This window comes from Ciconia boyciana, chromosome 7 (assembly GCF_034638445.1).
Source record: "Ciconia boyciana chromosome 7, ASM3463844v1, whole genome shotgun sequence".
Lineage (NCBI taxonomy): Eukaryota > Metazoa > Chordata > Aves > Ciconiiformes > Ciconiidae > Ciconia > Ciconia boyciana.
Genome location: NC_132940.1, coordinates 26297785 through 26310015, shown reverse-complemented (window position 1 = coordinate 26310015; position 12231 = coordinate 26297785). Strand labels below are relative to the sequence as shown.

General features: G+C 37.4%; 1 protein-coding gene across 1 annotated transcript in view; it reads left to right on the top strand.

Moving 5' to 3' along the window:
- The window catches only part of CRB1 (crumbs cell polarity complex component 1), a 124398-nt gene that overhangs the window by 99477 nt on the left and 12690 nt on the right, over window positions 1-12231 (top strand). The window contains exons 13-16 of the mRNA XM_072867207.1: window positions 743-881; window positions 924-945; window positions 5740-5839; window positions 8687-8771. Coding sequence (XP_072723308.1) covers window positions 743-881; window positions 924-945; window positions 5740-5839; window positions 8687-8771 — 346 coding nt within the window. The remainder of the gene's footprint in view (window positions 1-742; window positions 882-923; window positions 946-5739; window positions 5840-8686; window positions 8772-12231) is intronic.

Genomic DNA, 12231 nt, shown 5'->3' with positions numbered 1-12231 from the left:
GAATTAAGGGGAAACTTTGTCAGAGCAGCAAATCACCAAATCATTACTAGTTTTCAGACAATCTCACCCTCACCTCACACATTCTTCATTAATGTTCAATTGGTTGCCTTGAGAAATTATGAGAACTCAAACGTCCTTTACCATCAGAATTAACTCAAAAACATTTAATGATACATATTTAAGCTTGTAAAGCCCTGTTCTGCACCATTCTTACCATTCTGAGGGCCCATGTCCTCAGAGAGACCGTATAAGAGATTCTGCTAAGCATCTACTGGCATTTTGAATTGAGAAAAAAAAGCAGGTGAGCATTCCCAGGGGCACTCAGCTGGGAAAAACACGCATATGTTTGACTTACTTACAACCAGACTACTGAGAAGGAAAATGTGCCCTTAGCTCCCCATAACAATGAAAATGGATCAGCAAGCTGTCGGCAGGACTTGCGCCAGATCTAGCTCTAAAATCGTACACAAACTTTCATTTTACATTGCTAAGCACCATTAACTATGAAATGCTTTACAGAGATGAAATTTCTGGCTTAACTATCTGTGTTTGAAAATAATACAGGAAGTCCAGGATTTGAGTGTAGCTAATCGGGTAGTTAATAAAATCATGAACACGTCTGGAAATATACCACAGATTTCAAATAGAGCATCCTCCTCTGCCTTCCCCCAAAAGCTTCTGAATTAAAATTGTGCCTGTTCGGTGCATTTTATTTGTGATTTCAGATGCTCACTATTTGCAGTCTTTCCTCTAGGTGTGAAAAGGACATTGATGAGTGCAGCTCTGACCCCTGTCTGAATGGGGGCCTCTGCCAGAACCTACTCAACAAGTTCCACTGCCTCTGCGATGTGAACTATGCTGGAGACCGCTGTGAGATAGATGTAAGCGACCTCTCCTTTTTTGTCTCTTTACTGTTGTGGCAGAATCTCTTTCAGCTTCTCTCCTATCTTATTCTACGAATGGATGATGATCCAGCAGTCGAGTGGGGTGAACAGGAAGACTATTAAGCAGTCTTTAAACTTTTGTATTTTAATGCAGCAGAAGATGCCTTCACCAAACAGCTTAGCAAAGCGATATGAACATCAGAGTTTTAAAAATTGTTTTATATTTCTTTGAACAATTTTCTATGAATCTCTTTGGATCTGTTTTAATTCTTTAATTTAATTTTAGAACAAATGCTAGCACATCTTAAAAAGTGTTTCATCCTACCTCCACCAGAGCATTTCACCACACACATGTTGCCAGTGGGCAACAGTGGGCCACACCAGCAGGCAATACATATTAACAAGAACTATAAGATATGCTGATGGTGGCATTCAAACCTTATGGCAATGAGTGGCAAAGATCCACTGCCTTCAACACGGCTAATTTTACCATTAAATCTTACAGATGGTAACTATCTTTGCATCACATACCATGTTCATTGCTGTTTCTTTGGCAGTTTGGTCTCACACCTGTGAAATCATGTATGATAATTTTTGATAATTAGATAATGGTTTGGATTAGCAATTGGCAACATACTGAGCACACTCTCACATCCATTTGAATGAGTGGCAGTCCTGCACTGATATCACTAATCTGGAACCTCTGCTCCGGTAGCCTGTACGTCTCCAGTATCTTATACTGAGATAAAATACAGCTGTCTTAATCTTCACCAGCCTTTCAAGAAAGGCCCAGTAAGTACATCAGACTTTAAAATCATAGATTTGTTGTTTATTCCAAGATTTCTACAAATTTAAGTAAATCTATGTTATCCATCAATAGATATGAGTGTCATCTGACAAAAATACGTTGGGTTTTTTTTCCTTCTTAGGAAGCAGTCAAGATAGTTTGGTTGATTGGTTGTCCATAGGTTCTTTAAAGAATGAAAATAAGGGGCCTAAAAATTATGAATACCAGGTGTTTTAATAAAAAATGTAATAGTAAAATATCTGCGTAGTTGCCTTTGAGAGTGTAGACACAACTGAAGTACATTGTTAAAAACAAAACAGTAGTGAAAAGTGAGGTTTTGTTTTTCTGAACAATTCTTTAAGGCAAAAAACATTTATGAACGGTGCAACCATTTATTTGGGTATTCATGATCATATTATATTTGTATAGATTCTGTACTCCTCTTAGTCATTTAAATAGTGTCCTTGAGTGATGATTCAAAAGAGTAAGCATGTATAAGGTGGTGTCTTATTATTAAGTGATATGGCATGTAGCAGACTTATAGGAAAGGCTAACTAACATTATACAAGGAAGTTTTATGACTCCAGAGAGAACAGATGATCTTTTGCAGGAGTCCTTGAGCCTACCGATATTACAGTTTCCCCACTTCAAACCTAACCTTGTTTCTTCAGTCCTACCCAACTTGCTGTGGATTGGACTAGGAGTGTTCATGAAGAGTGAATCCCACCTTTAATTCTACAGTTGCATTAAGACACCTTAAAATGTGTGTAAGTGAGATGTTAAAGTTCCCGTTTTGCCACTGCAGGATATAGCAGAAGTCACTGCCTGGTAATCAAGCCTCTATTTTTTATTTCCCACCTTTCATAAATGTCCCAAAGTCTGTTATTTGTCTGAATACCATTCAGCGCATAATTGCAGCAACACTAGTGTTAGTAAAAAGTCTACTCCTATTTTCAGAGGCAAAAAAACCCCAAACACATTTTTTGCACACTTATGGAAAATACCATGATTCATCCCTGTGATATGTCACATATTCCTATCTCAAGCACCTGCCTTAGTATGAAAACTTAAGCACAATATATTGACTTACAATAATTGTATTACACAAGGATAATATCTTTGCTGTCTTTATCATACCAGAAAAGTGATTTGGGTAATTTTCTTGTTAATCTCTTATTTAAAAAAAAATAATAATTCAGCTAAAAGTTCCTTTCCTCTTTGTAAGCAAACAATAAACACAAGATGGGAATGCATGTTCCAGCACTGGGGATGAAATTAATGTAGCAGTGTCAGAAACAAAACTGTGCATTCTATCAGATGCAGGGTTTAGTTATCTTACTTACTGGGAATCCCATGTAATATTGTGGACTATATAACACAGGCAAAGACAACAAACCAAAACCAAACTGCATTTTTTTTTTTCCAATGAAAATACAGTTTTGGAAAATTAGTTTTTTACTCCAGATAAAGTAAGTGATCAAACTTACAATGTCAGAGGAAAATATATTTTTTTTTAATGAAATCAATATTTCTGTGTGAATTGTCTGCATTTTTGTTTAAAATATCAAAGTAAGACAAAACAAAATTAAAACATTCACCTTGTTTTGAGTTAAAATGTCAATTTTCCTTCATATGGAGAAATTTAAAATAATAAACATTGTATTATGTTGGAAATTTTATTCCAAACTGTAGTTTTCATTTAATCATAGCTAAAAATGTTACTTGGTTCAGTATTATTGAAATGAAAAATTAAAAATTTAAACACAAATAACTTGAAATGAAAAGTACCATATAATTTCAGAATGCTAACTAAAAGCAAAGAAATAAGAAATTTTTGAAAATTCATATGAAAAAACTGATGCTACTAACCAAAGCTGTTCAAACCAAGTTTTTTTTTAAAAATCAAAATTAAGAAAATCACAATAAAGTTTTGGGTTTTTTTCTCACTGGGTTTAGTTCAGCTCCCATATCAGTAAACTGAGCTGTTATGTACTTTATAGAATATACACTACAGGGTACACTACAAGAAGCAAAAATTTCATCCTGGTATTAGTGTTGAAGAAAGCTAGACAGCACTACATGTACTAACCGTATGTCTGACATGCTATAGCTATAGGCATAATATGAAAAACAAAGAATACATCTGTATAGAGATTCCAAAACTCTTTCTCTTCAATACTAGAAACTTGATATAAGAGCGTACATACAATATTAAATACAGATTTCATATGGGTTTACAGGAATATGCAAGTTATTAATCTAGAATATATTAGCAGAGCATCAGTTCAGTCTTTCTTTTTCTGAGTACACACCTGTAATTGAATTCTTTCCTTCCTCTAATGCCTTGTCCTCATGAAACATCCCGACCTCAGAAATGCTGCTCCTTTCCTCTTTGTACTTCTGTATTCTCAACTCCATTGTGCACATGTACATAACTTTCCTACCTTTATACACAAAATAAACCTTCTGCCTTTGTCTCTTTATGTCTACTCCTCATTTTCTGCTCATGACTCTATTCATTTGCTTTAAGTGTGCCATGTTTTCTGAACGTTTGCACTTTACATGTACGCCACACAACAACTAAGGTTGTACCTTCCCTGTGTCTTCTCCAGGAGTGCTGACAGTGCAGGGCCAGGTGCTTCCCAACGAAGCAGTTCAGCTGCTTGAACCACTTCAGCTGCAATACTGTGTTACCCATCAAGGGTGATTACCTCTGCTGGGTAGCTCTTGGTACCTTACAGAGCACAGCTAAACAAACAAGCCCCCAGACCAACAATTCAGAGAGGCAGGGATTTTATCCACATGGCTTAAAGTGACTCTTATTACTTAGTTCCTCCTTACATACTGTCAATACCTACAAAACTGTTGAGCATGATGAGGTCTCCATTAACATTTTGATGGGTCATCCCTTTCCATTGAGCTATCATAGCCCATAGGCTGGACCTGTCCCACGCACAGGTCTTCAAACACACCCAGTGGAGAACAGACTTGATATTTCTAGTTTAAAAGGTTAAAAAATAAAGAAACAAATTCTACATTAATTCAAATAACTTTCTTGAATATATATATATTTTTTTAAGAGAAATGCACGTGTAGGACATTTAAAGGGGAACAGCTATAGAAGCAAACATGAAAAAACAGCTGGATGAATAATGACACTAAGCACTAATTTTTTTGTAAAGACATCCAATTGCTAAGATTTTTTAGAATTTGAGGGGTTGAAAAGGCCATTATTCCTGTTCAAGATTAAGATATAACAGCAAGATCTTCATACATCTCCAGTGTTGAAATTTTATTGCAAATCTTTTTATATTTGTTTTTCTATTTAGAACACAAACTCACAGACAAGTTCATGCTTTTGTGAGAATGTCAGTATACATTTAAAAAAAAAAAAGAAAGTAAAAAAAAGGATCATACCATTTTGAGTGTTGAGAAGAGCTTGGAAAACCATTGCCTCAATATGCTCAAAATTAGAGGAGGGATACCAGACATGCAAATGAAAGAAGGCAAACAAGCAAGGTCAGGATTTTTGGAGGCATGGCTTGTGATGCTAAATACTGATGTTATCTGTAATGCATCCCCCTATATTTTCATGCTAAGATTCAAATTGTTTTTCAGATGCCAGTGACTGTCATTCAGAAATATGGGTAATGAGAAGTACCAGTGTTCGGGCTTGGGGAAGAAGTAAGATTTCTGAAAAGAAGGGAAAGACAGCAGTGATGGAGGTACTAAAAGGAAGAGCAAAGGGATTTGCATCAGCTGTGGGATGAATGAAAGGGTATTCTTTAACCTGTTTGGCAAACACATGAGAGGTATTTCTCTGAGGAATTATACACAGGGAATGACAGAGTTGCTTTGTTCACCGTAGCTCCTACTTGTGACCCTTTAAAAACAGGCTCTGACTGGCGCTCCTCTGCAGGTGCTCTGATACAATTCGGACTCTGCCAGCAGTATCCTATCACAATTTTAAGTACAAAGAGCCCATGTGTTTGTGAATTGGAAAATATCCTTGATGTTGTATGCTTACTTGAATTCTCTTGCTCCCAGAACATTTAATTTTTAAGAAACTAGATCCAATACTCAATTTACTCAGTGCACGTGACTACAGTATGTTGGTGAAACTAAAAATAGGAAAAAATCTGCTTCAAACTCACAGTGACAAAATCAGGTTTTATTCTTTCATTGCAAATATTTGTCCTGGCCTGACACCCAAAAGTTCAGCCAAAGGAGCACTTCACTTGTATCTATTAACTTTTAGCACTTGAACTAAAAGTTAATTTTATATCTTAAGTCTTCTTTCTGTGTTACTTAGATTACTATTATCTGAAATAGATCTCCAGAGAGCAAAAAAAATGCAGAGTTTGGTTGTTCATTTTACTTTCTGTTTCAAGAGTGCCCTGAGGCCCCATTAGGCTCAAGAGCACATCCTGCTAGTGCTGTGTTCTGCTTGTGCTAGCAAAAGGCAGACGCGTCCCTGTGCTGACTGGCGAACAGCTCAGTCTGTACTGTGAAATTGTTTCTTGAACATTATCATCTGCTGCACCCTTGGGACAGCACTTCCTCACAAAGCATACCCCCTCCTATTGTACATGTGAATATACATGAAACTTGAAAGTGGTGGTGGATTTCATGTCCCAGAATTAAAGTTCTGCTTAAGATAGCTACTGCTATGTGCTCTGATGTGCACCAGTGTTGCTTTCACATCCTCTTCCAGCTGGTACAATTCCATCCTCCTGGGCATAAGGACAAGCGTCATGCACTGGAGGTTACGATTCATATTTAATGTCATTAAGAATACACTGATAAGCATGTAAGATATGTTCAATATTGAATCTAAATTCAATAAAACTCTCTCAGGCTTCCATAGCACAGACACACAGAATTTTGATTGAATCTGCTCTACAGCGATTAGCTAATGTATTCATTAACTGCAAGGGTTAGTAATATGAACGTAGCAAATGACACTTAATTACAATAATTAATGCCTGGTGATTCATGAATAATGCATTCCATTGCTATTTACATATTCATACTTATCAGGCTATTAATGCGTAATTACCACTTGACTAAAAGATGTGAACATCAGGAATATAACAACTACACCATTTTCCCCCAATCTCCCTGTGGCCTTACCTGTTAGTTTTGCTCTTGTATACCTCTATAGTGCTATTATACACAGAAATATAAACGATGTTTTATTTTCAAGACCTATAGAGCAATATAATGGCAAATAGAGTCATGCAGGTTAGTTTTCACACTGCGTCAGTTCTGAGCCAGTATTCTCACCAGTTTATGTCTTGAGGCTGCAAAACAATTTAGAAGAATTTTAGGATATTATTTGTAAAGAAAAAAAAAGTTTCACCTCCTCTTTCCAGCAGAAAACTTCTCAATATTAGGAGACTAAGTGCAAGAGCAGTATTAGTGTTCTGCTTCTTCAAATGCAAAAAACAAACAAAAAATCCAAAAGTAGAAATTTACACCCTTGTAAGGGAAAGTATTTGGTGAAAGAACTTTGTTCTCTTTGTGATCAGTATAGATTTGTTCTTGTCCTGAACTTACGTTCTTTCCTACTGCAGATGGTTAGGACATTTCCATACTTCAGAGTTTGTTCATTTGTGAGACTAGGATAGCAATATTGTCAACACCTTCAATCTGAAATAACGATTCTGCCCTAGATGGCTCGTGTTTACGCTCCAACACATAGATTTCAGCCTCCATGAAAGAAGATATGTTGCTAGCCCTCCCGAGCTTGGAGAAGGTTTTAAGAGCCATAGAAGGCCAAAAATACAACACAGAATTTTAAAAAAATATTTTTCATATTAAAGTATAATTATTCTAAGGCAATGTAATAATTTTTCTTCTTAGCCTAAGCTTGAATGCTCACTGTTGGCAACACTAAGACAATAATATTCAGCCTCAGGAGTACGATAAAATGAAGAAGTAAAGCTGGGTAAGTCAACTGAAACTGAGAAGTGCTGCCACCCTGATTTTCAGACAAGTCACTCACCTACTGCTCCTCCACAGCACCAGCTGAGGACCTGTGGGTGCCCCGGGTCACTGAATAGCTTATCCCAGCTGTTATAACCTGCAGAGAGTGAACAGAGGGTCTTGCCATACATGGAGGTCAGCTCCAGGTTCCCCTCGTATGGTGTGGCTGAACAATCCGTGACTCCAGGCAGCAAGATTGGGTCAAGCCATTGGGGATGATCAAACTGATGTCTTAGTAAGTGAGCACATTTGTATCTACTGTGACTTTTGTCTTCTCCAGTGCTCTTGCAGCCTGTTGAGAAAGACTAATATGTACAGTAAAATATTTTCAAAATTAAACCATTTTTCTGAAGTTCCCTGTCCTGTGTAGCTAACTCCACTGTGTTTGAGGTCCTTGTCTCCCAATAATATAACCTCATGAAATCAGAGATATTTAAAACCACTCATTTGCATGCTCTAAAATCATACTGAAGCCAGTGGTACTTGAGGATCAAAGGAGAGAGGACTGAACCCCTGTTCAAAACTGATGCCCTCAGCCTCCAGCAAAACCATGGTCAGCATAGCCAGACCATGACACACTTGCTGGCATTCTTTCCCAAGCGGGGAGCAAGCCGTGCGTTAGGAGAACTATCAACGAGGAGAAGCCGACTCTCACCTATCAGCTTTCCTGATGCTCCTAAGATCTAGACAGGGAGCAGACTGTGGGAAGGAAATAAGCAGTCTGGTCTATATAACCTACATTCTGTAAGGTTGCTGCTGGACGCAGAAAGGGTATATTCCCTGGTACTTCTGATTTATTCTCTGTAGTACCTTACTTTGAGAAAACCCTCATCATGTCAACTATTTGGAGAAAAGGACTGTACAGCACAGGTAAACTTATTACAGTCTGATGATAGGTTATTGAAATTATATTGTTTCATCGACTGAAGTAAGTTTTTACTATTTTTATTAGCCTAGCAGAGTCAGCGTATCTGAGCCGGGAAAAAGCTGGCATTTATTTGTTTTCACGTCATTTGCATGGCTGTAGATCACCCATCATGGCAGAATCATTACCGTTGATGGTAGGAGCCAGAGAGAGCTCAGCTTTATTCCTGTGCCAGGTCAAATGTGGAGTAAGAAGAAACATCTTTAGATTTGTAAAATGAGCAGCTCTGCTCTGGAAGTCATTGGAAATGTCACAATGCCATTTTTACAGTTGTTTTTCAGAGAACAGCCCCTTAATGTCCTTTTCTATTTTCTATTAGTCTGTATTCAAAACACAGGATTTAACTAAAACTTCTAAAAGGATATTGCAAGAAATACATTTAATATGTGTCATAACATAAGGTACAAAAACATTAGGATGCAAAGACAATAAGCTTATCCGATGTGTCTTAGCTGGGAAAGACAAGAAAGCTCCTCACAAGGCCAGCATTACTGCACGCATCAGTGAAAAGCAGTTGAATATTTAATGTGCATGGTAAATATAAGCAGAAAAGGGAGCCCAGATGACATATGACAGCATAACACTCTGCAGTATAGGAATCAGCTCAAGTACGGTATCCACATAACACATTTAGTATTCAGACTAACACATTTTGTCTGTACACCATCCTTTATGTTGCAATGGCATTGTTTTCCTTTTTCTCACCTTCTGATGTTTTCCCTGTAGACTCACATTCATATCACATGGGCATTTACTTCAGTCATTGCTCACTTTTTAACACATTCATGCACTCCATGCCTGCATTGTTCAGATACTAAATTTTACATCTTTTTTCTCATATGGTTCATGAGACTTAATGTTCTTTTCTCTTTTATCTATTTTTTCTATCTTCAAATAATGCAGCAGGCTTAGCACTGAGGGAAGGTATTCTGAAAGTTGCTTTAGAACAATTAACTCATAAATATAAGAATAATACTCTACTTTTACTTTTTTTTTTTTTTTTGGTAAGAGCAGGAACAAATACTTCAGTCTTCAAGTTATCTCTCTAGATAGAGTGTAAGTCTGATCTCATCCTAAGGACTATCCAAACACGAACAAACATTTTGGAAATTCTGGTATTTCTGGCTATTGCTATGATCTAATGCCAAAACTTTGCATGCTTCCATTTATTTTCTTTCTTAAAATACAACTGATGAGAAAATTATTTTGCTGCAAGTATTGAAAAGTCTTTTGCTCGTATTTGGTATCTGTTTTCCACTGAAAATGGAAATGAAGCTATGTTCAGTGGTGAATTTTTGAAACTTTGTTTTTAAAAAATACGGATATTTAGAAAATAGGAAAACAGCAGTGATACTCCAACAGCAGGCCTTAGTCACCTGCGGGCTTCCACTTTTGCACAGTAAGATGCTTTTTATTTGCTGGGCAACTTAACCAAATACTGACTGAAACCAGACCATAAATCTGTTTTAAATACACAAATTTTAAACAACTTAATTGACCAGAAGTTTCTAAACAAAAGAAAACTCCAACCTCACTTTCAAGCTGAAGAATATAGTTTAGGCTTTCACCTGAGTGCTTACAAAAAGAAAAAGAAACTGAGCAGAAGTTAAGGAGTTATGATGGAAAAGATAACTTACACTGAGTGCATGGTGCCAGCCATCTCTTGGGATTCAATGTTTGTCCTCTTCACTAAAATTAACAGAACTGAAACATGGGTATGAGGTTTACATGGAATTTATTGACCGATCAGGACCAATGTGGCTTCAGAGGAAGCTCGTTCTCCACCATTACAATTAGAAAGACAAAGAGTTACTCGTACCTTAGATATGTTTATATATATAAAGGATGCCAGATAAAGGGTAAATATGGAGATTTCCCAGGTACTACCAATTAAGCACTTCAGCAAATCCACCCACATTTATTCAGGTGCCTGAATGGGAACCATGGTCCTCGATTCCAACCACTACTTTATTTAGACAGTGATAGTGCTATAGCTCCTGAATGCTATGGACATATTAGCTTAGCATAACAAATGCATCTTGTAGGCTAGTGTTAATGTCTCGGAAACTAATCATATGCTTAAGATTACTGTCGAAGGTCCATGAAATTATGTTCTTTGCAGATAAAACAAGGCTGCCTACATATCTCCTGATGAACTCTGCCTGTAGAGTACATTCTTGTGCAGAGTATTTTTCAGTTCTTGTTATGAAATTCCATTCCAAATAATGTCTGAAAATTTTTTGCACACTTTACTAGGCCTATAGAATATTTTTCCACTACAAAGCAATAAAAATAATTCCTGTTCGTGAGGATCTGAAAAATATTTTGGTTTCAGTTGATCAGGAACACATCTGTTTTGATACACAGAGCCACTTAAATGACAGGCAGAACTTGTTACACAAATATCTGAGCTTTGTACCAAACTCACTGTGCAGCAAATACAACAGTCCTCAAATTTATTCAAATACAGTCCTCAAATTTATTCAAACAATATTTGGTAGAAAAGATTATTCACTTTTCAAGAAGAATAAGAGCAGTCAAAGAAAAAAAATGTGATGCTGCTGTAATTCAGTAGAAAGGACAGGAGAATCAGCAGCTTTGCAAATCTTAGTAATTATTTAATGTGAGCAGATTTTGCACCACCGCAGACAACTTTGGTCGTTGGTGGACCCTGTGAACAGCTAGGGTAGGGATTTTGGAGCTTCTCAAGCACATAAATAGTTTGCAGCCTAATTCATATGTTACTGAAATAAATTGAAAGATTTCTCTTTATGCCAGTGGGTACTGGACTGGGATCTTGGCTACTGGACTTAAGCCAGCAGCTCTTCAGAGCGTAACTCACAGAAACTGGCTCGGAGCCTAAGGGAGGACAGTGCTGTCTGGTGCAGCACTGCTAATGCTCACACACCGCGCTCTTCTTATCCCCCAAGGGACAGGACTCTCTTTTCCCTCTTGTCCAAGATGTTGTTTGGTTCTCTTATCTGGGCTGACTCGAATCCCTCCGTGAAATGGCAGTGTAGGTATAAGTCTCCTCCACAGAGTTTATATAGTGATGTAACCGTTATCTTTTTTTATCCCAAAGCTTACCGTTTTGTGAACTTATGCAGTATCTTGCACACAAGAGTCACACGAGACACTATGCTGTGTCTCATGGAAAATTTCATTTGGTTCTTTCTTAGTTCATTGTTTCCTTTAATCAAACACAAAACTCATTCAGGCCAAAGGAAAATGCTTGGTTTCTATACATATGAAAGCGTAACACGTCCTTCATGGTAGACCTAAACCCACTAGTAAAAGCTGGTGTCTTCGGTCACTGTCTGCAGATTTGGAACTTATTATCCCCATACAAACTCTTCCCTGTCTTTTCAGTATGTGATATTGTCAGGGAATCTCAGGGGTTGCTGAGGATCTCTCTGGAGAAGCCAGTGCAGAGAGGAGTCCCAAAGAAAACCTCAGTGCTGTCAGTGTTGCCTAACATTCCTCAAAGCCACCAAAAAAGGTGGTTTTGGAGGAGATCCTGGAGGTGCAAAGTGACACTGAGAGAAATGAAATTACTACACAAGTAGGAAAATTGTAACTAAAATGGATTTGTAAAAATCATACAGATGGGGACAGTACTGAACACCTGGACTCTATCTTAGCTCAGT